At 46.5% G+C, this 27,258-nt stretch overlaps 1 protein-coding gene across 1 annotated transcript; it reads right to left on the bottom strand.

Moving 5' to 3' along the window:
* On the bottom strand, positions 1-25,440 carry LOC139276466 (5-hydroxytryptamine receptor 3B-like). Its single transcript, XM_070894493.1, has 9 exons — positions 25,354-25,440; positions 18,302-18,459; positions 16,635-16,679; positions 14,349-14,458; positions 13,074-13,243; positions 8,059-8,216; positions 7,539-7,749; positions 4,841-5,050; positions 1-1,792 (listed from the first exon to the last, which is right to left on the bottom strand). Exons 1-9 carry the CDS (start codon positions 25,415-25,417, stop codon positions 1,518-1,520), a joined length of 1,401 nt encoding a protein of 466 aa, XP_070750594.1. The 5' UTR covers positions 25,418-25,440; the 3' UTR covers positions 1-1,517.
* Between the last annotated feature and the right edge of the window lie 1,818 nt (positions 25,441-27,258).

The following is a 27,258-nucleotide window of genomic DNA, read 5'->3' as shown; positions in this document are numbered from 1 at the left end:
GGGATGTTTCAAAATGTTAAAGCCACTATATAAATGCAATTTGTGTCTTCTCAAAAAACCCACAATTACTATCGAAACCTAGGTATGTTCTAAATCACCTCTCTACGTCTGTTTACTCCTTTAACGTGCACCTTAAAACCTACCTCTTTGACCAAGTGGTCACCTGTCCTCCTAAGAGGTGCCTCGGTGCGTTTTACTATGTTAAAGGTGCTATATAAATGCAAGTTTTGTGGTTGTAACCTGCCCGATAGGAAACACAGAGGCTGAGCAAATTGGTCGCTCGTTTTAACGCACTTGACTTCAATGAGGTGTAAAACGGGAGAGGGGTGTCTCGCGGGTTTGTGTAAAATGAATCCCTCTGTGTTGAGACCATTCAGCGGAAACCTGACAAAAAGGATCTCTGGTCGAAATATTGAACTGTCGTCTCTCCTTTGGATGCTGCATGTTTGCAGCGGTTTCTGATTTACTTTAGCCTAGAATCGGAGTTATGTTCAGAAAGAAAAGGTGATAAAATCCCAAATAATTTTGAAATCGTTTTAATCAGATTTGGGGACCATTTTGAAGCTGCCCTTTATTGGATTCACATCATGCTGAATCGTTAATATTCGTGCGATATATTTCTCTCAACATGCATCCTGATGTGCAATCTGCTCTGCCACCAGGTTTTAAGTTATTTAAGGACTTTTTCATGATTATGTGAGGTTAAGTGCTTGGATCAGAGAATGTAGAATGAAGCGACAACACTTGTTACTTGCTGCAAAATTCAGCCGGTGGTGGGGGCATTGGGGACAAATTTAGTGGCTGGTTTCAAAAGCCTGCAATGTTTTATTTTTCTGCGGGAAATTCTTGTTTTCTGCGACTGAGAAGCGATGGAAGTTGGAGAATGCGCAAGGGGTCGCGGATGGACTGCCCGCCCCTCACAGATGATGGCACAGTGACGTAGAATGGTACAGCACAGAGGTAGGCCATTCAGCCCATTGTACCCTACTGGTTCATCCCCAATGTCATGCAGACAGGAAGTGAGCAGCCTGCTAACTGGCTTCCTACTGCACCTTGATCCCAGAACATTGCTCAGACTTGACCTGCCCTCGCATCAGGGCAAAACTCCGCTAATCTTGGGGCTAGATTTTCCACTTCAGATCGCTGGGCTTTTGTGCCAATATATCGCCCAAAAAGGCAGGCTATCGCCCATTTTGCTTCAAAAGTGGAAAGTTGGGCCAGAAAATTGCCAGCCCAACTTTCGTGTCACATCACTAATGTGATCGCCGAGGTGATCGCCCACACATCACTCGGCGCAACTTTCGGCACATCGCCCACACATCGCCGGGCTGATTGCTGGCCGAGAAGATTGCTGGACATCGCTGGAGAAAAGCTGCTTTTACTTGCTCTTCACCGAACTCAACCCCACTTAGCCCTACTGTTACTGAAAGGGGACAATAATGTGAATGGTGCAATGCTACAATGAATGGCTGTGTTGCTGCTTCAGTCTGCAGACTCTGGACTTTGGGACTTAAGCACTAATGGCCGCTCCATATCAGCCAGAGGGTGCTCATTGTAACAGCATAGACGCCGAGTATCGCCAAATACACGCGGAACAGGAACGTGTCGAATCTGTAACATAATGCCAGCCAGTCATTCGTGGGGCTGACGGCATCACCCAGCTGGTACAAGCCGATCTTGACCGAAGAGATCTCCGCCAGTATCTCTTCCACCGGTAGCCTCTTGGCCCACACACCATCGGCCTCTTTGTTGTGGACTTCCTCTTCCTGTTCCGCAGCATCGCTCTCGGAAACTTTATGAAGAGGAAACACAAGAGCGTTTAAATAAATGGTCGGGAGTCGCAGGAACAGGAGAAGGCTACTCAGCCCCTCGAGCCTGTTCCGCCATTCAATTAGAGCGCTGATCTGTACCTTAACTCCGTCTACCCGCTTTGGTTCTGTTACCCTTAATACCCTTGCCTAACAAAAATGTATTAATCTTAGTTTTGAAATTTTTAATTGACCCCCCCACAGTCTTAACAGCTTTTTGATGGAGAGAGTGCCAGATTTCCACCGCCCTTTGTACAGAAGGGCTTCCTGACATCACCCTGGATGGCCTTGCTCTAATTTTAAGGTTGTGCCTCCTTTTTCTGCAACCCCAACCCATCAGGGGAAATAATTTCTCTCTCTCTACCCTTTAAATCATCTTAAACACTTCAATTATGAGTGAGTTGTCATTAAAAATTGTTACTTTTTAAATATTCTGTTGAAATTTTTGAAATTCGCACGATATAAGGAAGCAAGATGGTGTAAGAAAAGATTCAGGCCATCAAGGCAAATCTTTCGGCAGACTACATGCAATGAATTCCACCATGGACTGTGTTATATATGCAGACTATAGATATACTCTGTGTAGTCACTGTATAGTTGCATAAGATGGAGACTTGTTACCTGATGTACTATCAATGAGGTTTACACTGTGTATATACTATGTTGGCACCACTAGAGGGTGCAACTGGTGGAGACCGGGGTTTCCTGCCCCTGTGGCAGAGGCTGTCCATCAGAGGGCACTGCGGTGGGAGACCTGCGGGTCACCTGCATAGGTGTGCAGGGCCCAGTATAAAAGGCTGCCCACCATGCTTCTGCCTCACTCTGGAGTTACAAATAAAGGACCAAGGTCACTATAGTTTGAGTACAACACATTGACTCATGGAGTCATTCATAAGTACATTACAGACTGCACCCAACCCGTACAAAATCCTGAGGAAACCAAATGTCAGCTGTGGCTCAGTGGTTAGCACACTCGCCTCTGAGTCACAAGGTTCTCGGTTCAAGTCCCACTCCAGAGACTCTAGCACAAAATCCAGGCCGACAGTCCCAGTGAGGTACTGAGGGAGTGCTGCATTGTTGTAGGTGCCATCTTTTGGGCGAGATGTTAAATGGAGGCCCCGTCTGCCCTCTCAACAAACTTGCCTTCTTTGGCAGGATATTCCCAAGGTCCCAGCAGCAGCAGTGTTCTAAACATAGAAACATAGAAAATAGGTGCAGGAGTAGGCCATTCGGCCCTTCAAGCCTACACCACCATTCAATATAATCATGGCTGATCATGCAACTTCAGTACCCGATATGCTTTCTCTCCATACTCCTTGATCCCTTTAGCCGTAAGGGCCACATCTAACTCCCTTTTGAATATATCTAACAAACTGGCCTCAACAACTTTCTGTGGTAGAGAATTCCACAGGTTCACAATTCTCTGAGTGAAGAAGTTTCTCCTCATCTCGGTCCTAAATGGCTTACCCCTTATCCTTCGACTGTGACCCCTGGTTCTGAACTTCCCAAACATTGGAAACATTCTTCCTGCATCTAACCTGTCCAATCCCATCAGAATTTTATATGTTTCTATGAGATCCCCTCTCATTCTTCTAAATTCCAGTGAATATAAGCCTAGTCGATCCAGTCTTTCTTTGTATGTCAGTCCTGCCATCACGGGAATCAGTCTGGTGACCCTTCGCTGCACTCCCTCAATAGCAAGAATGTCCTTCCTCAGATTAGGAGACCAAAACTGCACACAATACTCAAGGTGTGGTCTCACCAAGGCCCTGTACAACTGCAGTAAGACCTCCCTGTTCCTGTACTCAAATCCCCTCGTTATGAAGGCCAGCATGACATTTGCTTTCTTTACTGCCTACTGTACCTGCATGCCTACCTTCAATGACTGATGTACCATGACACCCAGGTCTCGTTGCACCTCCCATTTTGCTAATCTGTCAACATTCAGATAATAATCTGCCTTCCTGTTTTTGGCACCAAAGTGGATAAACCTCACACTTATCCACATTATACTGCATCTGCCATGCATTTGCCCACTCATCTAACCTGTCCAAGTTCTGTGACGTATTCAATCATCTCCATTGAAATGGATTGTCCTGAGATATCCTGGTTTTAGGCTCACATCCTTGTTTACAAATCCCTCCATGGCCTCGCCCCTCTCTATCTCTGTAATCTCCTTCAGCCTCACAAACCCCCCTCGAAATATCTGCACTTTCTTCAAAAATCTGCCCTCTTGAGCATCACTGATTATAATCGCTCAACCATTGGTGACTGTGCCTACAGCTGCCTGAACCCCAAGTTCTGGAACTCCCTCCCTAAACCTCTCCACCTCTCTAATTCTCTTTCCTTCTTTAAGACGCTCCTTAAAACCGAACTCTTTGACCAAGCTTTTGGTCACCTGCGCTAATTTCTTCTTATGAGGCTCGATGTCAAATGTAACACTCCTGTGAAGCACCTTGGGACGTTTTACTACATTAAAGGCGCTATATAAATACAAATTGTTATTATTGTTAGACGCCCTGCCTTCATAGAGAGCACTTGGTTTGGTAAATCTGCCACTATCCTTCTTACTCTCATTCTCCAGCGTGTACTTTTAACTGAGGCTTTCTGGTTGTGGTCCGAATGCTAGGATCACCCCGGCCTCTGGTGAGTTAACGGCTGAAGGAGCAAAAGTGCGAGTTCTACAATTGATCCAAGCTCCCCCTTACCTGGGCTAGGCAGAGCTAAGATCAGCCAGGGTTCCAGCTCCTGATTGATGGCCAATAATCCCCGGTAGAAAGTGCCCACGAACTGAAATCAGGGACCAGATTGAGCCTGACGTATGATGCTTCCTACAGTCAAATAGCCTGCTGACTGTCCCCAGTGAGACTGGCCACCCGAGGAAGATAATGGAGAGCAGCTGTATCCATAGAACCCGGGAGAAGGAAGAAAATAGGCAAAAACTAAAGGAAAGTACAACTGTTGAGAGCTAACGCGAAGAGTGGGAAAGAAAAAAATAAGAAGAATATTTCCACCAGTAAAAGAGTTCTCACCCCTGTCATCACAGATTCCTTCTTGGGTCTTCAGTGATGCGCACAGACTGTCAGAGGTGCTCCGGTCTGAAGACATGATCTTCGCGAGGCAGCACTTGGAGCAAACAGTCTCCGGGTCAGTCTCCTCATTCAGGTTCAGGAGTTTTACAATAAGAATCGATTCGGCTAAACTGATCACAAGCAGGGCCATGCAGACAGCGAAGAACACTCCTGGGGAAGGGCAGATCAACGGCAGACGTTTGCTTTTAGACAAGCACAGAGAAGTTTACACTTAGAATGAAACATTTCTTTCCCCCCCTCCCTTCAGTCACACAACCCAAACGGCCCACATCAAACACCGCTCTCTGACTGCGACTATCTCTGGATACCTTAACCTGCTGGCCCCTAGCATAAGGACAAAAGAAATAGAAGCAGGAGTAAGCCATACGGCCCCTCAAGCCTGCTCTGCTATTCAATAAGATCTACCTCTGCTTCACCTTCCCATCCGATCCCCATATACATTGTGTAAAGTCCTTACTCTACAATATGAAACCACACGAGGCACATTCTGGGGACAAGGTCACTCTGTGACCTTAACTCTTTATTCACAGGACTCCAAAGACGATGACCCTGCATGGAACCTCCCTTTCTATACCTGTGTGCTCAGGTAAGGAAAGTCTCCCACAAGTTCACCCCTTGTGGTCAAGGTGTGCATCTAGGTTGAGTGTATCCAGTAATACAGTGGTGTTACATTGTGGTTACATACATGACACATTGATTCCCCATGAGTCTAAAGATCTATCCATCCCAGCCTTGATTATACCTGTACTCAATGACTGAGCATCCACAGTCCTCTGGGGTAGAGAATTCCAAAGATTCACCACCCACTGAGTGAAGAAATTTCTCTGCATCTCAGTCCTCAATGGCCGAGCCCTTACCCTGACACTACAGTCCCTAGTTCTTTATTTAACGTTTGATTTAACGCTCCACTTCCCTCTTGGAGCGCTAAAACTGAAATTCCCAGGAGCAGCAAATCTTTTTTGCCTGGCGATACTTTTGCGACTATTCAAAAGTTAACGCCCCAAACTGGGCGCGACGCAATTTCTAACCCAGGAGGCGTTGAACTAAAGCTTGAGAAACAGCACCTCATCCCTCAATTCGTCACTTTACAGCCTTCCAGCCTCAACATTGAGGCCAACAACATCAGATTATAACCAGCGCTCCCAGTTGTTCGGACAGCTGGTAATGATTCTGCTGTAACCGCATGCACCTCCTCTCCACCCATCGTTTGTTTCTTTCACAAAAACAGGAAATACTCAGCTGGTCAAGGCAGCATCTGTGGAGCGAGAAACAGAGTTAACGTTTCAGGTCTGTGACCTTTCATCAGAAAGGTTTCTTCCCTTGTCCCATTGCTGCCGCCTTTTGCCTTACACCATGATCTCTTTTGCCGTTTAATCGCTCCTGTCCTCCACCCTATCTCAGACCTCCCCTTTTGTTCCACACTTGCTTAAAACAAGTGGACAGGGGCTTTACAGGTAAGCTTGTTGAGCTGGGTGGGGCAACACTCCTGCTTCTCCTGGCCCACGAGCACGGCTGTAAATGCACTCACTTTCAGGATCCAGCCCTTCTGGGCGCCTTTCACCTGCCGGGTTTCCCGAGGCTCGGGAAACCCGGCCGACATCAGTTAAAAATAATAAATAATAAGGTACGCAGCCTGCTTAGGCTCTTTGACCGACTGACCCGCTTCCTGAGCACGGATTAGTCACTGCCCCCCCCCCCCCCCACTGTCCCGCCTTCGATTAAACCGGAAGTGGCCGGTTCGAGGCAGCCTGGGAGTCAGGTTTGAAATGTTAAAAATTTTAACTTCTCATCTGACCCGAACCCCACTCGTTTCTGAGGGTTAAAATGACCCCATTAACTCCGCTTCTCTCTCCGCAGATGCTGCCTGACCTGCGGAGTGTTTGTCAGCATTCCTTGTTCTTATTTTCATCTCATCGTCTAGGGTTGAATTTGAGCGGAGGTGAAAGGGTCAAGGATTAGCTCGCTTCCACGAGCGCATTATTTCTGAACGCAGATATAAATTGTTCTTCATTTCTGCCTAACTGTTTAGTTCAAAGAAAGGCTTTTTGGAATTTATTCATTCACAGGATGTGGGCGTCGCATTTATTGACCGTCCATAATCGCCCCTTGAGAAGGTGGTGGTGAGCCGCCTTCTTGAACCGCTGCAGTCCGTGTGGTGAAGGTGCTCCCACAGTGCTGACTTTGTCACAGCAGCTTGGTACAACTGAGTGGCTTGCTCAGCCATTTCAGAGGCGCAGTTAAGAGTCAACCACATTGCTTTGGGTCTGGAGTCACATATAGGCCCAGATCGGGTAAGGACAGCAGATTTCCTTCCTCCTTCAGATGTATTAATTAACTGAATTTAAATTCCCCAGCTGTGGTGGGATTTGAAGTCATGTCTCTGGGAATCATGGATTACTGGTGCAGTAACATATAGTATACTAAGGACGGCAGATTACCTTCCCTAAAGTACATGAGTGAACCAGATGAGTTTATTAATGACAATCCGGTAATTTCATGTTCCAGATTTCTTTCATTAACTGAATTTAAATTCCCCAGCTGCCCTGGTGGGATTTGAACACGGGTCTCTCTGGATCACTAGCCCAGTAACACAACCCCTGTGCTACTGCACCCCATAGAAAAGAAAAGAGCGCGTTACCAATGAGTGGCGTTTTCATGGAAGTCACGGGGAGGTCGTCACTGAGGTTCATCCGGAACACCGTGTATCCCAGCAGGATGCTGGATTTGAAAGTTATTCTCCCGCTGCTGTTCGGAGGCAGGAAGTAGCTGGTCACGTCCACGAGCATCAGAAACATGCTGGGCAGCAGCAGACTGACCACGTAAAGTAGCGGCCTCCGTCTTATTACAACCTGCAGCGCAAAAGGGTCGTGGTATAAGAAAGACTTGCATTTCTATAGCACCTTTCACGACCACTGGACATCTCAACTGAAGTGCATTTGGAGTGCAGACCCCGTATCCAGCCGAAATCCTTGCCGTAACTGGTAACCCATGCCCTCTCCGTCCCCAGGAATTCTAGAGCCCTTGTCTTTCTGGTGGTTTTAAAATTGTTCACAATAAATGTATTAATTTTTTTTTAAATGACGAAAATAAAAATTGGTCCTCAAACGTTGTCATTCTTTATGTCCACAGATTAAAAGTGAACTCTCCGATCTACTTACATTGAACTGAATCTGAGCATACTCCCTGCCTTCGTCCTGCATCCTTTCGTACTTGGAAGGAACGGAGAGGAGTTCCCATTCGCCGTCACCTAAAAACGCCCTGGTATCATTCTCAATCTCGTCAAAGCTTCTCCAAAACTTGAGATTGACGTCATTTACTGCAAAATAAGGAGAAAGGGCTGAGGCAGACAGAGGAGGCCCTTCAGGTAAGAACATAAGAATTAGGAGCGGGAGTAGGCCATTCGGCCCCTGGAGCTTGCTCCGCCATTCAATGGGATCATGGCTGATCTTCGACCTCAACTCCACTTTCCTGCACTATCCCCATGTCCCTTAATTCCCGTAATATTCAAAAATCTAGCGATCTCTGTCTTGAATATCCTCAACGACTGAGCATCCACAGCCCTCTAGGGTAGAGCATTCCAAAGATTCACCACCCTCTGAGTGAAGAAATTTCTCCGCATCTCAGTCCTAAACGGCCGACCCCTTATCCTGAGACTGTGACCCCTGGTTCTAGACTCCCCAGCCCGGGGGAAACATCCTCCCTGCATCTACCCTGTCAATCCCTGTAAGAATGTTGTATGTTTCAATGAGATCACCTCTCAATCTTCTAAACTCCAGAGAATATAGGCGCAGTCTGCTCAATCTTAGTCTTAAGCTTTCCTTTGTAGGGCTAGGTGGCGATGAAAGTTCCTTCCGGGGCCTCACAAAGATCACGCCATCCACTGACCCCACACCCCCCTCTTCCCTCCCCATCTCTTCACAGATATATACATGTATATAGTTTTGGGGCTGGATTTCCCGGTCCTTTGCGCCTGGGGTTTCGCCCCGGAGCGGCGTGAAAGGCGGCGGTGAGCTCTCCAGCGCCCTGTCACGATCCTCCGGTCGGGTTTTACGGTGGCGTGGAGCAGCACCGCCGGGAAGAGCCGCGGGTGCGCAACGCCCCTGGTTACGACACCGGCAGGAGTTTGGCCTTTTGCCCGACCCGCCCGCCCGCCTGGAAGTGCGCCCGCAATGACCGCCTGGGAAATCAGTGCGGTCCGGCATAGCCGGCGGCGGAGAGGACGGTAAAGTGCGAGTGTTTGTTCTTTTAATGTTTGTAGCGATTTGTGTTGTGATGTAGGCAATGTTTTGGGAATGTTTTTGTGGTCTCTTTAAAGATTTCCCCCATCTCCCCAGCCTCTCTCGGAGCACACACAGCCCAGCACTTTAGTTCGCGAGTTCCCCGTCCTTGTGCCACGAGAGGTGTACAACGCCTCCCTTCGCGCTGTACCCCCTGACGCAGGACCCAGGTGCCCAAACTTCCTTACCAAAGCACAAACTATTCCCGGCCGCTAACTTTCCCGCCCGCCTCTGTTTCTGCCCCGAAAATAGAAAATCCAGTCCTTATTGTTTAATTCCGTGAGAGTGAAAAATAACTAGAAGCAAGAGTTCCAAGAGGAACAAACTTCCGATGAAGTTTTTCCTGACCATTAACCCATTGAAGAAAAGGCTTGGCTTTATCGCCACCTGCTCAGTGCAGCAGCACGGCCCTCTAGTAAACTCCCGATGGGCTCTTTGTCATCCAATGGCATTGGCAAAGTTGTCCTTTGCCTCAGAAACAAAGCGCGGGCAAGAATAAGTTGAGGCATTTTTTTTTTTTTGAAACCTGTAATCTAGATTTGGTTACAGTGTAAGTGCCGTGGATTGTAAACGAGAAAGACAAGGTAATGGAGGTACTTATGGAAATGGAAAACTGATCATAAATAAAGATATTTAATTGGATAATTTTTAATGTGAATGTCTGAGGGGATACTTCATTACATTAGGAAGGCCAGATGAGAAGAGATAGGGAATGGAGAGACGACCACAAAGTCATATCTCATGTCTCGATTGTTTTCCCCAGTAAGTTTATCCTCCTGATGTCTGCTTTCACCTTGTCTCTCCAATTGTTGATGTAAGAGCCTTTAATAATCCTGACTGACAACACTCTTCACAAAATGCACTCTACACAGCACCATTTTTTCCCGACCTCAGCTAAGTCAGACCAAGAACTGAACCTACTGTATGTTAGAATCAGAGAGTTTTACAGCATAGAATACACCATTCAGCCCATCGTGCCTGCGTTGGCTCTCTGAAAGATCTATCCATCCTTTTACCCCGCACTTTTTCCATACACTTTAATGCTTTTTCTCTTTTCCATCTATTTATCCACTTTCCCTTTTAAAAAAAAAAAGCTATTACGGAATGTGCTTCCATCACTGTTTATGGTGGGACACTCCATGTTCTAACCCTAACAACACCCCGCAGAAAGAGAATTCTCCTAACCTCTCTGGATGATAAATTTATGCCAATTCACTAACCAGCGGAAATAGCTCTTCGCCTATTTACTTTATCAAAACCTTTTATGATTTTGAAAACCGCTACCTGATAAAATAATGCAAAGGTAGATGTAGAGAGGATGTTTCCACTTGTGGTAGCGTCTAAAACTAGGGGCCATAAATGTAAGATGGTGACTAATAAATCCGCTAGGAAATTCAGGAGAAACTTCTTTGCCCAAAGATTGGCTAGAATGTGGAACTCCCTACCACAGGGAGTAGTTGAGATGAATAGCAGCGATGTATTTAGGGAGTAGTTTGACAAACACATGAGGGAGAAAGGAATCGAAGGATATGTGATAGGGTGAGATGAAGAGGGGTGGGAGGAGGCTGGTTTGGAGCATAAACACCGACACGGAGCAGCTGGGCTGAATGGCCTGATTCTGTGCTCTGTAAATCTCTGCTCTTATGGAAAGAGCTCCCTCATCTAATGTCAGGGAAAAGGCCCTTTGCTTATTTTGTCACGGACTAAATGGTTTTGTTTTTCCAAATTTCATTCCCTACCTCTGCTAGTTTTTTGAAAAAGCTTCCAATTAGCCCTACTCCCCCGCTCTTTCCCAATAGCGCTGTACATTTTCCCTTTTTTAAGTGTTTATCCAAATCCCTTTTAAAGTTACCACTGAATCTGCCTCCAATGTCCTTTCAAACAGTGCATTCCAGATCACAACAACTCGCACCGTGACCCGCTCACCCATCACCCCCTGTGCTCACTGCCCCGTGTCCTAACTCGCACCGTGTCCCGCTCACCCATCACCCCCTGTGCTCGCTGCCCAGTGTCCTAACTCGCACCGTGTCCCGCTCACCCATCACCCCCTGTGCTCGCTGCCCCGTGTCCCGCTCACCCATCACCTCCTGTGCTCGCTGCCCCGTGTCCCGCTCACCCATCACCTCCTGTGCTCACTGCCCCGTGACCCGCTCACCCATCACCCCCTGTACTCGCACTGTGTCCCGATCACCCATCATCCCCTGTGCTCGCTGACCGGTGTCCTAACTCGCACCGTGTCCCGATCACCCATCATCCCCTGTGCTCGCTGCCCCGTGTCCTAACTCGCACCGTATCCCGCTCACCCATCACCCCCTGTGCTCGCTGACCCGTGTCCTAACTCGCACCCAATCCCGCTCACCCATCACCCCCTGTGCTCACTGCCTCGTGTCCTAACTCGCACCATGTCCCGCTCACCCATCACCTCCTGTGCTCGCTGCTCCGTGTCCTAACTCGCACCGTGTCCCGCTCACCCATCATCCCCTGTGCTCGCTGCCCCGTGTCCTAACTCGCACCAAGTCCCACTCACCCATCACCCCCTGTGCTCGCTGCCCCGTGTCCTAACTCGCACCAGTCCCGCTCACCCATCACCCTCTGTGCTCGCTGCCCCGTGTCCTAACTCGCACCGTATCCCGCTCACCCATCATCCCCTGTGCTCGCTGCCCCGTGTCCTAACTCGCACCAGTCCCGCTCACCCATCACCCTCTGTGCTCACTGCCCCATGTCCTAACTCGCACCGAGTCCTGCTCACCCATCACCCCCTGTGCTCGCCAACCGACATTGGCTTCCGATTAAGCAACGCCTCAATTTCAAAATTCTCATGCTTATTTTCAAATCCTTCAATGGCCTCGCCCCTCCCTATGTAACCTCCTCCAGTCCCAAAACCCTCCTCTAATTCTGCCCTCTTGAGCATCCCTGATTATAATCGCTCAACCATTGGTGGCTGTGCCGTCTGTTGCCATGGGCCCCAAGCTCTGGATTCCCTGCCTAAACCACTCTGCCTCTCTACCTCTCTTTCCTCCTCCAAGATGCTCCTTAAAATCTACTTCTTTGACCAAGCTATTGGTCATCTGCCCTAATTTCTACATAGGCTCGATGTCAAATTTTTTAATCTCCTGTGAAGCGCCTAGGGATGTTAAAGGTGCTATATAAATACAAGTTGTTGTTGTTGTTATGTCTTGAATAAAGAGCCAGACCAGATGCTGCAAGCTCAAAGTAAGGTGTGACTGTCGTCCTTTATTACAGATCTCAGAGTGTCTCTCCAGCCTGTGAGGCCTCCTTATATACAGGTGCTCCCAAGGGTTTGAGGGATCCCTTGGGACTCCAGGGGATAAGCCCTCTGGTGGTTAGACATGGTATTTACAGGTTTACATACACAACAGTTGTTATGTGGCTCGGTATCAAATCCTGTCTGATGACGCTCCTGTTGATGTTCAAGGCTCGTTTGAATGCAAGTTATTTTTGCTCTCATGTCCGTTGTGCGCTCTACTCAGAAGTCGCTCACGGCAAGCGAGCCAAAGGTGGGCAGAGGAAACGTTACAAGGACACCCTCAAAGCCTCCCTGATAAAGTGCAACATCCCCACTGACATATGGGAGTCCATGGCCAAAGATTGCCCTAAGTGGAGGAAGTGCATCCGGGAGGGCGCTGAGCACCTCGAGTCTCATCGCCGAGAGCATGCAGAAACCAAGCGCAGGCAGCGGAAAGATCGTGCGGCAAACCAGTCCCACACTCCTTTACCCTCAACGACTATCTGTCCCACCTGTGACAGGGACTGTGATTCTCATATTGGACTGTTCAGCCACATAAGGACTCATTTTTAGAGTGGAAGCAAGTCTTCCTCGATTCCGAGGGACTGCCTATGATGATGATGATGATGATGATTTTTGCTCTGCTTACCTGTGTGTAGCCAGCTGCAGAATGTGAAGGTGCAGTTCTGTTTGTCAAACGGGAAAGCATAGATCTCCAGGCTGCAGGCGGAGACGACCTGTATCGGCTTGTAGTTTTTAATGGCTCCAGAGGAATTCACGTACACATAGGGCAGGTAAGGTGATCTGCCCACGTCAATACTGCAGGAGGAAAAAAAATTCCACTCAGTCAACGTTATGGTCAATGAAGACAACCGAGGTCGGAATTCAGCTCGTTAACGAACTAATGACATGGGGAAAAAAAATCATAGCATGGTTACAGCACAGAAGGAGGCCAAGAGCACTTCAGCCAGTCCCACTCCCCCGCCCTTTCCCCGTAGCCCTGCAATTTTTTTCTTTCAGGCACTTTGCTAATTCCCTTTTGAAAGCCACAATTGAGTCTGCCTCCACCACCCTCTTAGGCCGTGCATTCCAGATTCCAACCCTTGCTGCGTAACAAAGTTTTTCCTCATGTCGCCTTTGGATCTTCTGCCATACGGGGCCTGAAAAACAGGCCAGTCAAGGCAGCTCATGAGATCATTCAGACCAGCGGTCCCAATGTGGACCCCTTAAGCCACACCGACTTCACTGTGCTCTCACCGTTGAGAATAAAATGTGTCCAAAAGTTTACCCTCATGAAGTTTAGAATTTGTCACTCAGAGTAAGTGGCTGACACAGTAAATGTAGAGGCAAGAAATAGAGTATGTCGGCTTGTGATCGAGCTGGACAGCACTGAACCCCCTGATTGATGGCTGGCAACTGGGCAGCACATCTTCAGCCAACCAGCACCATGTGGTATCAGCCGTGGCTCAGTGGGCAGCACTCTCGCCTCGGAGTCAGACGGTTGTGGGTTCAAGTCCCACTCCAGGGAGTTGAGCTTGCAATCCAGGCTGACACTTTAATGCAGTGCTGAGGGAGCACTGCCCTCTCATGTCATCGTGAAAGATCCTATTTGAAAAAGATCAGACGAGTTTTCGCTGGTGTCCTGTCCAATATTTATCCCTCAACCAACTTCATGAAAACTGATAATCTTGCCATTATCACGTTGCTATTTGTGGGAGCTTGCTGTGCTTAATTTGGCTGCTGTATTACAAAAGAGGCTGCACATTAAAACTGGCTGTAAAAGTGCTTTGGGACATTCTGAAGTCGTGAAAAGCACTGTATAAATACAAGTCTTTCTTTTTGATTAAAAACAAATCTATTCAGTAAAGAGTAATAAGTTCCCTTGTCCGCTGTTCACAAAACATGCTTCATCCCGGTTACTTACAATTCTTGAATTATTATGTCAGGGATCCAGATATGTTCAACAGGCAGTGAAACTTCATTGATGCCATCAAAACTTGTCGGATTCCAAACCAGGAACTCGTCCATCCATATCTGCAGCAAGAGCACAAGGAGGCCATGTGAGAATGTGTTGATGTACGTTGGGTGTGGCAATAGGCTGTTGGAGAGCAGATGCTGAGGCTACAGGGTGTTGGTGAGGTGGCTGTCATGTATGCACCTGTGAGTATGCTCACACGTTTGGTCGCAATTCAGTCCCACACTCCTGATCTTTGGGCACCCTGTGCGAAGGGGAGCGGGCAGGTCGGAGGGCCTCCTCGTAGGACTACTCCTGGGCATGGCCAAAGGGGGCCATCAGCCAGTCCAGGCAGCGGGCGGTCGAGGGGGTCGTTCAGCCCGACTGTCTGCCTCTCTTCACCGGTTTCGTCCCAGCCAGGGTGTCCACCGGTACGCTCGCGGCCTTCCGTGAGAGGTGGGCGCCAGAGGGACTGGAGTGCATCATCACCCCCGGCAACCAAAGTTTAATTTGATGTTTTGTCTAAAGTTTAATTTATTTGTTCCAGTTTTAGTGCCCCCCGCCCCTCCTTTTAGCCAGGGGGGACTTGTATAATTTGTGTTTTAGTGCCCTCAAAAAAAAACCCAAGGGGGCACTTGTTTGAAAGTGTTTGGTGTGTCTCCACCCCCCCCCCCCCTTTAATCAGGGGCACTTGATTTAATTGTGTCCTACAAAATAAATATAGAGCTGTTGCGCAATCAAATTTTAATTTGATTTCAGTTTCTGGTGAAAAGTTAATTTGATTAATTTATTGGTTTTAGTGTCCCTTTAGTCAAGGGGCACTTGATTTTTGTTCTATCAAAATAGTTGTAGAGCTGTTGCGGTGGCCATTAACCGGTCCAGGTAGTGGGTGGTTGAGGAGGCTGATCAGCCCGACTGCCTGCCTCCCTTGCGGTTACTTTCGCGCCAGGGTGTCCCTGGAGATGGAACACACGGTGTCCACCGGTACGCTCCCGGCCTTCCACGAGAGGTGGGCGCCGGAGGGACTGGAGTGCATCATCACCCTCCGCAACCAAATTTTAGTTTGATTTAAGTTTCCGTTAAAAGTTTATTTGGAAATTTGTGGGTTCTAGTGCCCTTACCAAAAGGGGTGGGATTTGATTTTATGCCCTACTTAAAATAGTTGTAGAGCTGTTGAGTTGGGAGTGGCTTAGCCAGTCACGTGCTGTTGACAAGACTCGATCAAACCCCAGCCATTTGGGTTCGGGGGATCCACGATGAGGCAGTAGGTTGTGAACCTGGTAGATGAACTGGTAATGTGTAGTGTGATTGTTAAACCTTTTGCTGATAAACCAACTAGTTCTTAATAGCAATGTGTTGCTATGAATGCTGAAGCAAAGAACCCAGTAAGTAAATACATTACACCTGGCAAAAGATCTGCTCATGCTAGAGGCTAGCACGCCCACTGGTAGACTGATACAGACTGTTGGTCCGGATCAGAAATGTCCTCAATTTAATTCGTGGGCTGCGTTGGGTTGTTCAATCTAGTCAGGCCAACAAAGTGGGACTTCAATTGACCTCAGTGTCAGAGTTATTGATCTTGATCATTATCCAGTGGCCTCTGCTGCAAAATGTGTATGCATTGCACTCCAGGGACTTGATCACAAAATCCAGGCTGACACTCCCAGTGCAGTGCTAAGGAAGTGCTGCACTGTCGGAGGTGCCGTCTTTCGGATGAGACGTTAAACCGAGGCCCGTCTGCCCTCAGGTGGACATAAAAGATCCCATGGCACCATTTAGAAGAAGAGCAGGGGAGTTATACCCGTTATCTTGACCAATTTCTTCACCCAGAGGATGGTGGGGGTCTGGAACTCACTGCCTGAAAGGGTGGTAGAGGCAGAAACCCTCATCGCATTTAAAAAGTACTTGGATATGCATTTGAAGTGATGTAACCTACAGGGCTACGGACCAAGAGCTGGAAAGTGGGATAAGGCTGGATATAGGTCCTTGTAGGCCTGCGCGGACACGATGGGCCGAATAGCCGCCTCCTGTGCTGTGAATTTCTGTGATTCTACGTGTGATATTCTAAGCGTTAAGTCCCGGGAGCCTGACAAGAATATTTAGATGAGCTAATTTTACATTAGTGGGCGAGGTTGGCTTGTGGGGTGCAGGTGCAGCCAAAGGATGATCTTTCACAGTTCAGACATCACTGCACTGGGAATGTATCATGGGCCTGATACAGGTCAATAGATTCACAATATCTGATACTCTACGTACCTGTCGATACCAGACACTTGTCTTCAGCTTTTGGTTCTGGCCATCCTGAAATAATAAATAAAGAAATGGACTGTTGTTATACGTTCAAATCTGTAAGCATGTTCATCAGAACATAGCATAAGAAATAGGAGCAGGAGTCGGCCATTTGGCCCCTCGAGCCTGCTCCGTCCTTCAATAAGATCATGGCTGATCTGATCTTGGTTTCAGCTCCACTTCCCTGCCCGTTCCCCATAACCCTTTACTCCTCGATCGTTCAAAAATCTGTCTGTCTCCACCTTAAATATATTGAATGACCCAGCCTCCACAGCTCTCTGGGGTAGAGAATTCCAGAGACTCACAACCCTCAGAGAAGAAATTTCTCCTCATCTCCGTTTTAAAGGTGCGACCCCTTATTCTGAAACTATGCCCCCTAGTTCTAGATTCTCTCTGCATCTACCTTGTCGAGCCCCCTCAGAATCTTATACGTTATTATTCTTATTCTTCTAAACTCCAATGAGTATAGGCCCAACTTGCTCAACCTTCATAAAACAACCCTTTATTTCAGGAATCAACCTCGTGAACCTTCTCTGAACTGCCTCTAATGTAAGTATATCCCTCCTTAAATAAGGAGACCAAAACATGAATACTGTATCAGTCAAATTGTTTTTTATTTTTTTAATTTGCCAGTCAGAATCTGATGAGCATAAGTAACTTTGTCAGAGGCTGTTGTGATTGCATTATAGCGATGCCTGAGTCATTGACCCTGTAATGTCAGCCGTGGCTCAGTGGGTAGTTCTCACTCTCTCTCGCCTTTGAGTCAGAAGGTTGTGATTCACGTCCCACTCTCGAGAATTGAGCACAAGATCTAGGCTGACACTCCCAGCGCAGTGCTGAGGGAGTGCTACAGTGTCGGAGGTGCTGCCTTTTGGATGATACGTTAACCCAAGGCCCCATCTGTCTTCTCAGGTGAACGTGAAAGATCCCATGAGACCAGTATCCTGGCCAATATTCATCCCTCAACAACATTGCTAAAGCAGATTATGCGTTAATTTATCACATTGCTGTTTATAGGAGCTTGCTGTGCTCAAATTGGCTGCCACGTTTCCAACATTACAACAGTGACTACACTTCAAAAATACTTCATTGAAGAAGAAAAAGAAAGACAGATTTGCATTTATATAGCCCCTTTCACAACCACTGGACATCTCAAAGCGCTTTACAGCCAATGAAGTGCTTTAGGATTGCAGTCACGGTTGTAATGTGGGAAACGCGGCAGCCAATTTGCGCACAGCAAGCTCCCACAAACAGCAATGTGATAATGACCAGATAATCTGTTTTTGTTATGTTGATTGAGGGATAAATATTGGCCCAGGACACCGGGGATAACTCCCCTGCTCTTCTTCGAAATAGTGCCATGGGATCTTTTACATCCACCTGAGAGAGCAGACGGGGCCTCGATTTAATGCCTCATCTGAAAGATGCATGAAAATCACTTTGGGACATCCCACAGGTGTGATATGAGGATCCAGTTACTGGATCATGCGCACAATAGCTGCACCCAGAAAGCTTCTACCGACAAAGCATAATCTTATTTGTGATGTTATGTCAATTAAATAAGAAAAATATGTGCCATGTGTATGAATGTATATGTGTCTTGTAGAAAATGTTCTTTAAAGGTGAACACTTACCACTTCCAGCACAGCGTGAAGGATGAAATCGATGTAAATGGTTGTGGGCTGTGCCCAATCTTTTACTGGTCGGACTCCCTTGTTATAGTTTGTCAGGAGTTTCTCCGTCAGTTGATGCAGTGTTGAGTTCTGAAGGGATGCACTGTAAGCAAAAGTTCCTGAAAATAACAGAGCATGTTAAGGCGATTGGCAAAAGAACCAGAGGCCAGATAGGAGAATTTTCTTTTTACTGTGATCTGGAACGCACTGTCTGAAAGGGCGGTGGACACAGATTCAATAGTAACTTTCAAAAGGGAACTGGATGTAGACTTAAATGGGAAAAATGTGCAGGGCTGTGAGGTAAGGGCAGAGGAGAGTGGGACTAGTTGGATAGATCTTTCAAAATGCCAGCACAGGCACGATGGGCCAAATGGCCTCCTTCCATGCGGTATCATTCTATGATTCTATGTGAAAAATAACACGGGTCAGGTGCTCTTAAAAATTTAGAGTTTGAAGCACAAGAAAGGTGATTCATTTATACACCTAGAATGTTGACTCAGTTCCAACAATTGCCAAAAGCCTGACTTCAGTTGAATTAAATATTGTGCGGCACGAATAACAGGCGGGCAATGCGAGCTATGCACTGCTGCTCAAGACGTGTTTGTACCCCATAGAATTCCTCCTGTACCAGCTCTGACAGATACTGGCCAATGACGTTCCTCCTGTCCCATCCACCAACAGATACGGTCTAATAGAATTCCTCCCATCCGACCCACCAACAGATATCGACCAATGGAGTTTCCCCTGTCCCACCCACCAACAGATACTGACCAATAGAGTTCCTCCTGTCCCAACCACTCACCAATACTGACCAATGGAGATCCTCCTGTCCCAACCACTAACCAATACTGACCAATGGAGATCCTCCTATCCAACCTATCAACAGATATCAACGAATGGAGTTTCTCCTGTCCCAACCACTAACTGACACCAACCAATAGTGTTCCTCCTGTCCCAACCACCAATAGATACTGACCAATAGAGCTCCTCCTGTCCTAACCACTAACAGATACTGATCTATAGACGTTAGCAAAATTGAAGCCCCTGGGGTTAAAGGGGCAATGGCAACATGGATATGAAATTGGCTAACAGATAGAAAGCAGAGTAGTGGTGAATAGTTGTTTTTCAGACTGGAAGGAGGTACACATTGGTGTTCCCCAGGGGGTTGGTATTAGGTCCTATGCTCTTTTTGATATATATTAATGACATGGACTTGGGTATACAGGGCATAATTTCAAAGTTTGCAGGTGAATCAAAACTCAGAAATATAGGAAACAGTGAGGAGAATAGAAATAGACTTCAGGAGGACATAGACAGACTAGGGAAATGGGCAGACACGTGGCAGATGAAATTTAATGCAGAGAAGTGTGTCCATGCATTTTGGAAGGAATAACGAGGAGAGGCAACATGAACTATATGGTCCGGGGAGGGGGGAATTGGGGGGGGTGCAGGAATATAGAGATCTGGGGATTCACATACACAAATAATGATGGCAGGACAAGTAGATAAGGCCATTAAAAGCGCAGATGGTATCCTTGGCTTTATAAATAGGGGCCCAGAGTACAAAAGCAAGGAAGTTATGCTAAACCTTTATAAAACACTGGTTAGGCCTCAGCAGGAGTATTGTGTCCTTGGAGCGGGGTGCAGAGGAGGTTTACTCGAATGGTGCCAGGGATGAGGGACTTCGGTTATATGGAGAGAATGGAGAAGCAGGGCTTGTTCTCCTTCGAGCAGCAAAGGTTAAAGGGAGATTTAATAGAGGTATCCAAAATTCCGAGGGGTTTCGCTGGATTAATTAAGGAGAAACTGTTTCCAGTAGCAGTACGGTCGGTAACAAGAGGACACGGATTTAAGGTAATTGGAAAAAGAACCAAAGGCGAGATAAGGAGAGATATTTTTTACGCAGGGAGCTGTTGTGATCTGGAACGCTCTGCCTGAAAGACAGCTGGAAGCAGATTCAATAGTAACTTTCAAAGGGAGTTGGATAAATACTTGAAGAAGAAAAAAATTGCAGGGTTATAGGGAAGAGTAGGGGAGTGGGACTAATTGGATAGCTCTTTCAAACAGATCGGATAGCCAGGTGATAAAGGATGGAACACTAGTGCCTAATCTTCAGTCACTTACAAGCCTTTAGTTATAGAGAGATGCACATTACATCTCGTGCACCCCCAAGATAAGCTTTCCCCACTTCCCGAGCCTGCTCCCCATATTTCTGAACACAAGAGAATTAATACCCACCATCTGAATACAATTCACAACAGGCCCCGTCTGTTCTCTCAAGTTTATGTTAAAGATCCCATGGCACTATTTTGAAGAAGAGCAGGGGAGTTATCCCCGGTGTCCTGGCCAATATTTATCCCTCAATCAACATAACAAAGAAACAGATTATCTGGTCACTTATCACATTGCTGTTTGTGGGAGCTTGCTGTGCGCAAATTGGCTGCCATGTTTACCACATTACAACAGTGACTACTCTTCAAAAATACTTCATTGGCTGTAAAGCACTTTGGGACGTACGGTGGTCGTGAAAGGCGCTATATAAATGCAAGTCTTTCTTTCTTTTGTATAGCTGCAGCATAACTTCTGCCCCCTTGTATTCTGGTCCTCTCGATATAAAAGCCAGCGTCTCATTAGCTTTTTTGATCCTTTTCTGTACACAACCAAATTCCGCCAAGTTTCTTTGTAGGTATTCTGACGGGACGGGACAGGTTAGATGTGGGTAGATTGTTCCCGATATTGGGGAAGTCCAGAACCAGGGGACAAAGTCTTAGGATAAGGGGTAGGCCATTTAGGACTGAGATGAGGAGAAACTTCTTCACTCAGAGAGTTGTTAACCTGTGGAATTCCCTGCCGCAGAGAGTTGTTGATGCCAATTCATTGGATATATTCAAGAGGGAGTTAGATATGGCCCTTACGGCTAAGGGGTTCAAGGGGTATAGAGAGAAAGCAGGAAAGGGGTTCTGAGGGAATGATCAGCCATGATCTTATTGAATGGTGGTGCAGGCTCGAAGGGCTGAATGGCCTACTCCTGCATCTATTTTCTATATTTCTATGTTTCTATGTCGAGTTTATCCAGTCCCATGGGGTTCCACCTGTCCCAGCCACCGATAGCAATTGATAATGCTTTTATTGCAATCATAAATTTTGCTTTCAGTTCTCCATGTGATTCTGCCAGCCTTAATTGTGGTGACATTTATTCTATCAGTTGTTGGTTATGTCATAACCCTTGTTTTAGATGCTCATTTAAGTCCCATCTCGTTCAAAATCAATTTCCAGCACTTATTCCCATACCGCAATGGTTTGTTAATGGCTGTGCTTTAAGGGCATGATTTCCAAAGTAATTATGTCTCTGCAGGGCTGATTGTAAAAGGGCACTTATTGTGCAAATGATCCCTGTGGAGATTTCCTGCTTGGTAATTAATACCTACATCATAAGGCTGCAATATTGTGAAGAAATTTCCAATGGAGAGTGACAACCAGTAACAAAAAGAAAGACTTGCATTTATATAGCGCCTTTCACGAACACCGGATGTCTCAAAGTGCTTTACAGCCAATGAAGTACTTTTGGAGAGTAGTCACTGTTGTAATGTAGGAATCGCGGCAGCCAATTTGCACACAGCAAGCTCCCACAAACAGCAATGTGATAATGACCAGATAATCTGTTTTTGTTATGTTGATTGAGGGATAAATATTGGCCAGGATACCGGGGAGAACTCTTCTGCTCTTCTTCGAAATAGTGCCATGGGATCTTTTACGTCCACCTGAGAGAGTAGACGGGGCCTCGGTTTAACGTCTCATCCGAAAGACGCCACACCTGACAGTGCGGCACTCCCTCCCGGAATGTCAGCCTAGATGTTTTTTGAGCTCAAGTCCCAGGAGTGGGACTTGAACGCACGACCTTCTGGCTCAGAGGCAAGTGTGCTGCCCACTGAGCCACTGGCTGATGCAACAACAAGATTTTCTTAAACCTATTGTGACTCCCTAAGTCTCTCTGCCTTGTAACATTAACCAGCGAATTGCTATTTTTTTTACTGGGAGTACCTCATTGGCTGTAAAGTGCTTTGAGATGTTCGGTGGTCGATAAAGGTGCTATAGAAATGCAAGATGTGAGTGGAATTCTGTCTGTTTTAAATACTCCTACAATATCCATCAGGCAAAAATGCAAGAAGAAATATTTTCTAAGTACATGTGCTATGGGGCATAGAATTATAGGAAGTGTGCTCGTGGTTTTCCGATCTACAATCCCACTGACTGAAGCTACATGCTAACAGAGTTCATTTGGAAAAATTGCTTCTGCAGTGTAATATCCTGTGTCCACAGCAGTTTGGAGAACTGAGCCTTTAGCAACAATTCAAACGCTTAAATTTATCACATGCCTAGAGGCATTTAAGGGAAAGCGAGATAAACCCATGAGGGAGAAAGCAATATGGGGATGGGGTGAGATGAAGAGGGGTGGGAGGAGGCTCGTGTGGAGCATAAACACCGGCACGGACCAGTTGGGCTGAGTGGCCTGTTTCTGTGCTGTAAATAATTTGAAGTTTACCTTCAGAATCTCCTTGCCCGTGTCATTCTTCAACTTGCCAATTTACACAAGTTTCTCCATTTAAAAAGTATGGAGATTGAGATCCTGAGAAAGACTGCAAAGTGCTGCAGTACAGCGGGACCTGGGGGTACTTGTGCATGAAACACAAAAGGATAGTATGCAGGTACAGCAAGTGACCAGGAAGGCCAATGGAATCTTGGCCTTTATTGCAAAGGGGATGGAGTATAAAAGTAGGGAAGTCTTGCTACAACTATACAGGGTATTGGTGAGGCCACACCTGGAATACTGCGTGCAGTTTTGGTTTCCATATTTACGAAAGGATATACTTGCTTTGGAGGCAGTTCAGAGAAGGTTCATTAGGTTGATTCCGGAGATGAGTGGGTTGACTTATGAGGAAAGGTTGAGTAGGTTGGGCCTCTATTCATTGGCATTCAGAAGAATGAGAGGTGATCATATCGAAACGTATAAGATTATGAGGGGGCTTGACAAGGTGGATGCAGAGAGGATGTTTCCACTGATGGGGGAGACTCAAACTAGAGGGCACGATCTTAGAATAAGGAGTCGCCCATTTAAAACTGAGATGAGGAGAAATTTCTTCTCTGAGAGTTGTAAATCTGTGGAATTCTCTGCCTCAGAGAGCTATGGAAGCCGGGACATTGAATAAATTTAAGACCGAAATACACAGTTTCTTAAACGATAAGGGTTATGGGAGCGGGCAGGGAGGTGGAGCTGAGTCCATGATCAGATCAGCCATGATCTTATTAAATAGCGGATCAGGTTCGAGGGGCCGTATGGCCTAATCCTGCTCCTATTTCTTATGTTCTTATGATCTAAAATGGCGGCTCACCACCACCTTCTCAAGGGCAATTAGGGATGGGCAATAAATTCTGGCCTTGCCAACGACGGCCACATCCCACGAATAAACAAATAAAAAGATATGTTAAATCTCACCATGGCAGCTGGGGAATTTAAATTCAGTTAATTATATTAGGAATGGAAAACAAAAAGTTAGCAGTAATGGCGACCATGGGACTACCGGATTGCTGTAAAAACCCAACTGCTTCACTAATGTCTTTTTGGGAAGGAAATCTGCCGCCCTTACCCGGTCAGGCCTATATGTGACTCCAGACCCACAGCCATGTGGTTGACTCTTAACTGCCCTCTGAAATGGCCTAGCAAAGCTGTGCAAGGGCAATTAGGGATGGGCAATAAATGCTGGTGACACCCAGATAGTAGAATCAATAAAATAGTGAGAGGCAAGTAAGGCTTTGATTGAGAGAAAGAAAGTTGCAGATGAATTAAAAGAGGTGAGAGTTTGTAAAAACTCATCGATGGAGAGATTTACCTAAACATTGAGAATGCCAAGGTTCAGGAAGTTGAATTGGTGTTTGAAGGTTCCGCTCTCCGAACCGTCATGGAAACAGGATATATAATTTTGCTCATGAGTATACTGAGATACAACAGTATTGCAACTGTTGAGAGAGCACAAAGTAATTCAACAATACCAAGGCGTTACTACAACAGCCCATCATTAGCAGCATGAAGCTTATCGTATCGGGAACCTTGGGCAAAGGGCGCAGGCTGAGATGAGAAGGAGCGAAGACACAAAGTGGGTAAATGGCCAAGCATAGGTTTTAAAAAAACCTGTAGATTGTAAGAGATAAATGAAAATGTAATAATCATCATAAAAATAACATTATTCTTTTATCTGCAGTGAAAAATTAAGACCTCACATCAACGCCAAGCAGCAGATTATCACCCGTGTTTTCAAGTATTTGCTGTGCTTTTTGGAGTTATTGAACCTCTTTAATTACCTCTTTGACCAAGCTTGTGGTCACCTGCGCAAATTTCTCCTTATGTCAAATTTTATTGCATAATACAGCGGCTTGGTACGTTTGCCTACGTTAAAGGCGCTATATAAATACAAGTTGTTGTTGTTGCTGTTGTAGAGATATTAAAATTATTTCATTCTGAATGTGGTCATTGTCGCAACCTTGCAGAGTCCCTTTCCTGTCGCAATGGAACGTCCCTTACAGTGTCTCTAAAAACCTTGCGCAGCAGAATTGGAGATTTATGATGGAACGCAGAAGGAAATTTTATTTACCAAAATCTGCAGTGTATTTGTGCAAAATATCGCCGTAATCATCTATTAATATAAAAGCATGAAAAAGCTGTTTTATCGAATTATTTTCAGCTGTGTTGTCAAATACATTTTGGCCACAAAAAAAATATCCTTTTGTTTATATTTTTTCCTCAAAATAGCACCTAATAACTTTACTGATAAAAAAATCATGCTGTCACAATGACCAAAGCATTCTGTCCTCTGCATTGATACGAATGTTCAACAAGAGGGGAGAAATTGGTTGACTGAAGCTTTTAAAAGGCATTTAATCTATTTTTTCAAAATGCATCTATTTAATGCGTGCAAGTTCACCCACAAAGTAGAGAGATAGAGTAGAGGATATCTTACCTGAAAAGAGGCAGAATAGGAACGGAAACAAAGCCATTTCCTTCCTGGAGGAGCTGGATCTCATATCTTGGTTGCTTTATCTACATGTGCATTGAAACCTGGCGAAAATTATCAAGCAATTCTGGGCAGGCTGACCTCTTCAGTTTAAATAGTAGCCTGGTTAATTAATCCCAAATCTCATGTTAACATTATCGGTCTCTTTCCTTCGGTGATAATCTGATCCCCGGCGTTACCCTGATGCAACAGGCCAAAGCTGGAGAGATTTCCAAAAAAAGATTGTAATTTGGACCCAGTTTTCTGACTGTGGATTGCAATTTGATTCTATTGTGAGTGAGAGAAGTTAAATGGATAATGGTTTAATGGGAGTGGATCTCCTGGGGCTTGCAATACCGCCACTCAGCAAACGTAAACACATGAAATGCTTTCTCACCATCGTCTGTAGTCAGGCATAAAGTAGTCCATGGCATTTTCACCTGCCACCTCTCCGGGTATGGACTGGAGTATTTGGTTTTTTGAGTGAGCTGTGCAGATATTTGTAGAATATAAATCGGGCACTAAACTGCTCTTTGAAGTAGTCTAGCAAGTCTCTCACTGCTGGCAATGCGAGCAATAAATGCCCTACATGCCGAGAATGAATTGCATTTATATAGCGCCTTTCACGACCAGCGGATGTCCCAAAGTGCTTTACAGCCAATGAAGCACTTGTTGAAGTTTTGTCACTGTTGTTATGCAGGAAACATGGCAGACAATCGGCGCACAGCAAGCTCCCACAAACAGCAATGGGGCAATGACAAGACAATCTGTTGATCGAGGGATAAGTATAGGCCCTGGGCCACCAGGTTCTTCCTCGCTTCCTCGAAATATTGCACTGGGATCTCTTGCGTCCACCTGAGAGAGCAGACGGGGCCTGCGTTTAATGTCTCATTTCAAAGACGACACCTCTGACATTGCAGCGCTCTCTCGGTACTGCCCATCCGACAGTGAGACCCTCCCTCAGTACTGCCCCTCTGACAGTGCGGCACTCCCTCAGTACTGCTCCTCCGACAGTGCAGAACTCCCTCAGTACTGCCCCTGCGACAGTCCCTCAGTACTGCCCCTCCGATAGTGTAGCGCTCCCTCAGTACTGCCCCTGCGGTGCTCCCTCGGTACTGCCCCTCCGACAGTACAGCACTCCCTCAGTACTGCCCCTCCGACAGTGAGGTGCTCCCTCAGAACTGCCCCTCCGACAGTGCAGCACTCCCTCAGAACTGCCCCTCCGGCAGTGCAGCACTCCCTCAGAACTGCCCCTCCGACAGTGCAGCACTCCCTTAGTACTGCCCCTCTGACAATGCAGCGCTCCCTCAGTACTGCCCCTCCGATAGTGCAGCGCTCCCTCAATACTGCCCCTCCGATAGTGCAGCACTCCCTCAGTACTGCCCCTCCGACAGTGCAGCGCTCCCTCAGTATTGCACTGGGAACGTCAGCCTAGATTTTTGTGCTCAAGTCTCTAGAGCAGGATTTGAATCCAAACCTTCTGATTCAGAGGCGAGAGTGCTACCCACTGAGCCACGGCTGAATGAGATTGTGACTTAGGAAGCATTTATTGCAGACTACCTCTTGCATTCTCTCTGATGGCTGCAGACCCAGACACCAGACTTTGCTGAATTTGCCTTAAAACGCTGCTGCCATCTGTGCAACCAGTGATTTCAGTGATAAAATCTAGAAACATAAAAAATAGGTGCAGGAGTAGGCCATTCGGCCCTTCGAGCCTGCACCGCCATTCAATGAGTTCATGGCTGAACATGCAACTTCAGTACCCCATTCCTGTTTTCTCGCCATACCCCTTGATTCCCCTAGTAGTAAGGACGACATCTAACCCCTTTTTTAATATATTTAGTGAATTGGCCTCAACAACTTTCTGTGGTA

Source organism: Pristiophorus japonicus, chromosome 11 (genome assembly GCF_044704955.1).
Source record: "Pristiophorus japonicus isolate sPriJap1 chromosome 11, sPriJap1.hap1, whole genome shotgun sequence".
Taxonomy (NCBI): domain Eukaryota; kingdom Metazoa; phylum Chordata; class Chondrichthyes; family Pristiophoridae; genus Pristiophorus; species Pristiophorus japonicus.
This window is presented reverse-complemented; position numbering and strand designations above follow the sequence as displayed.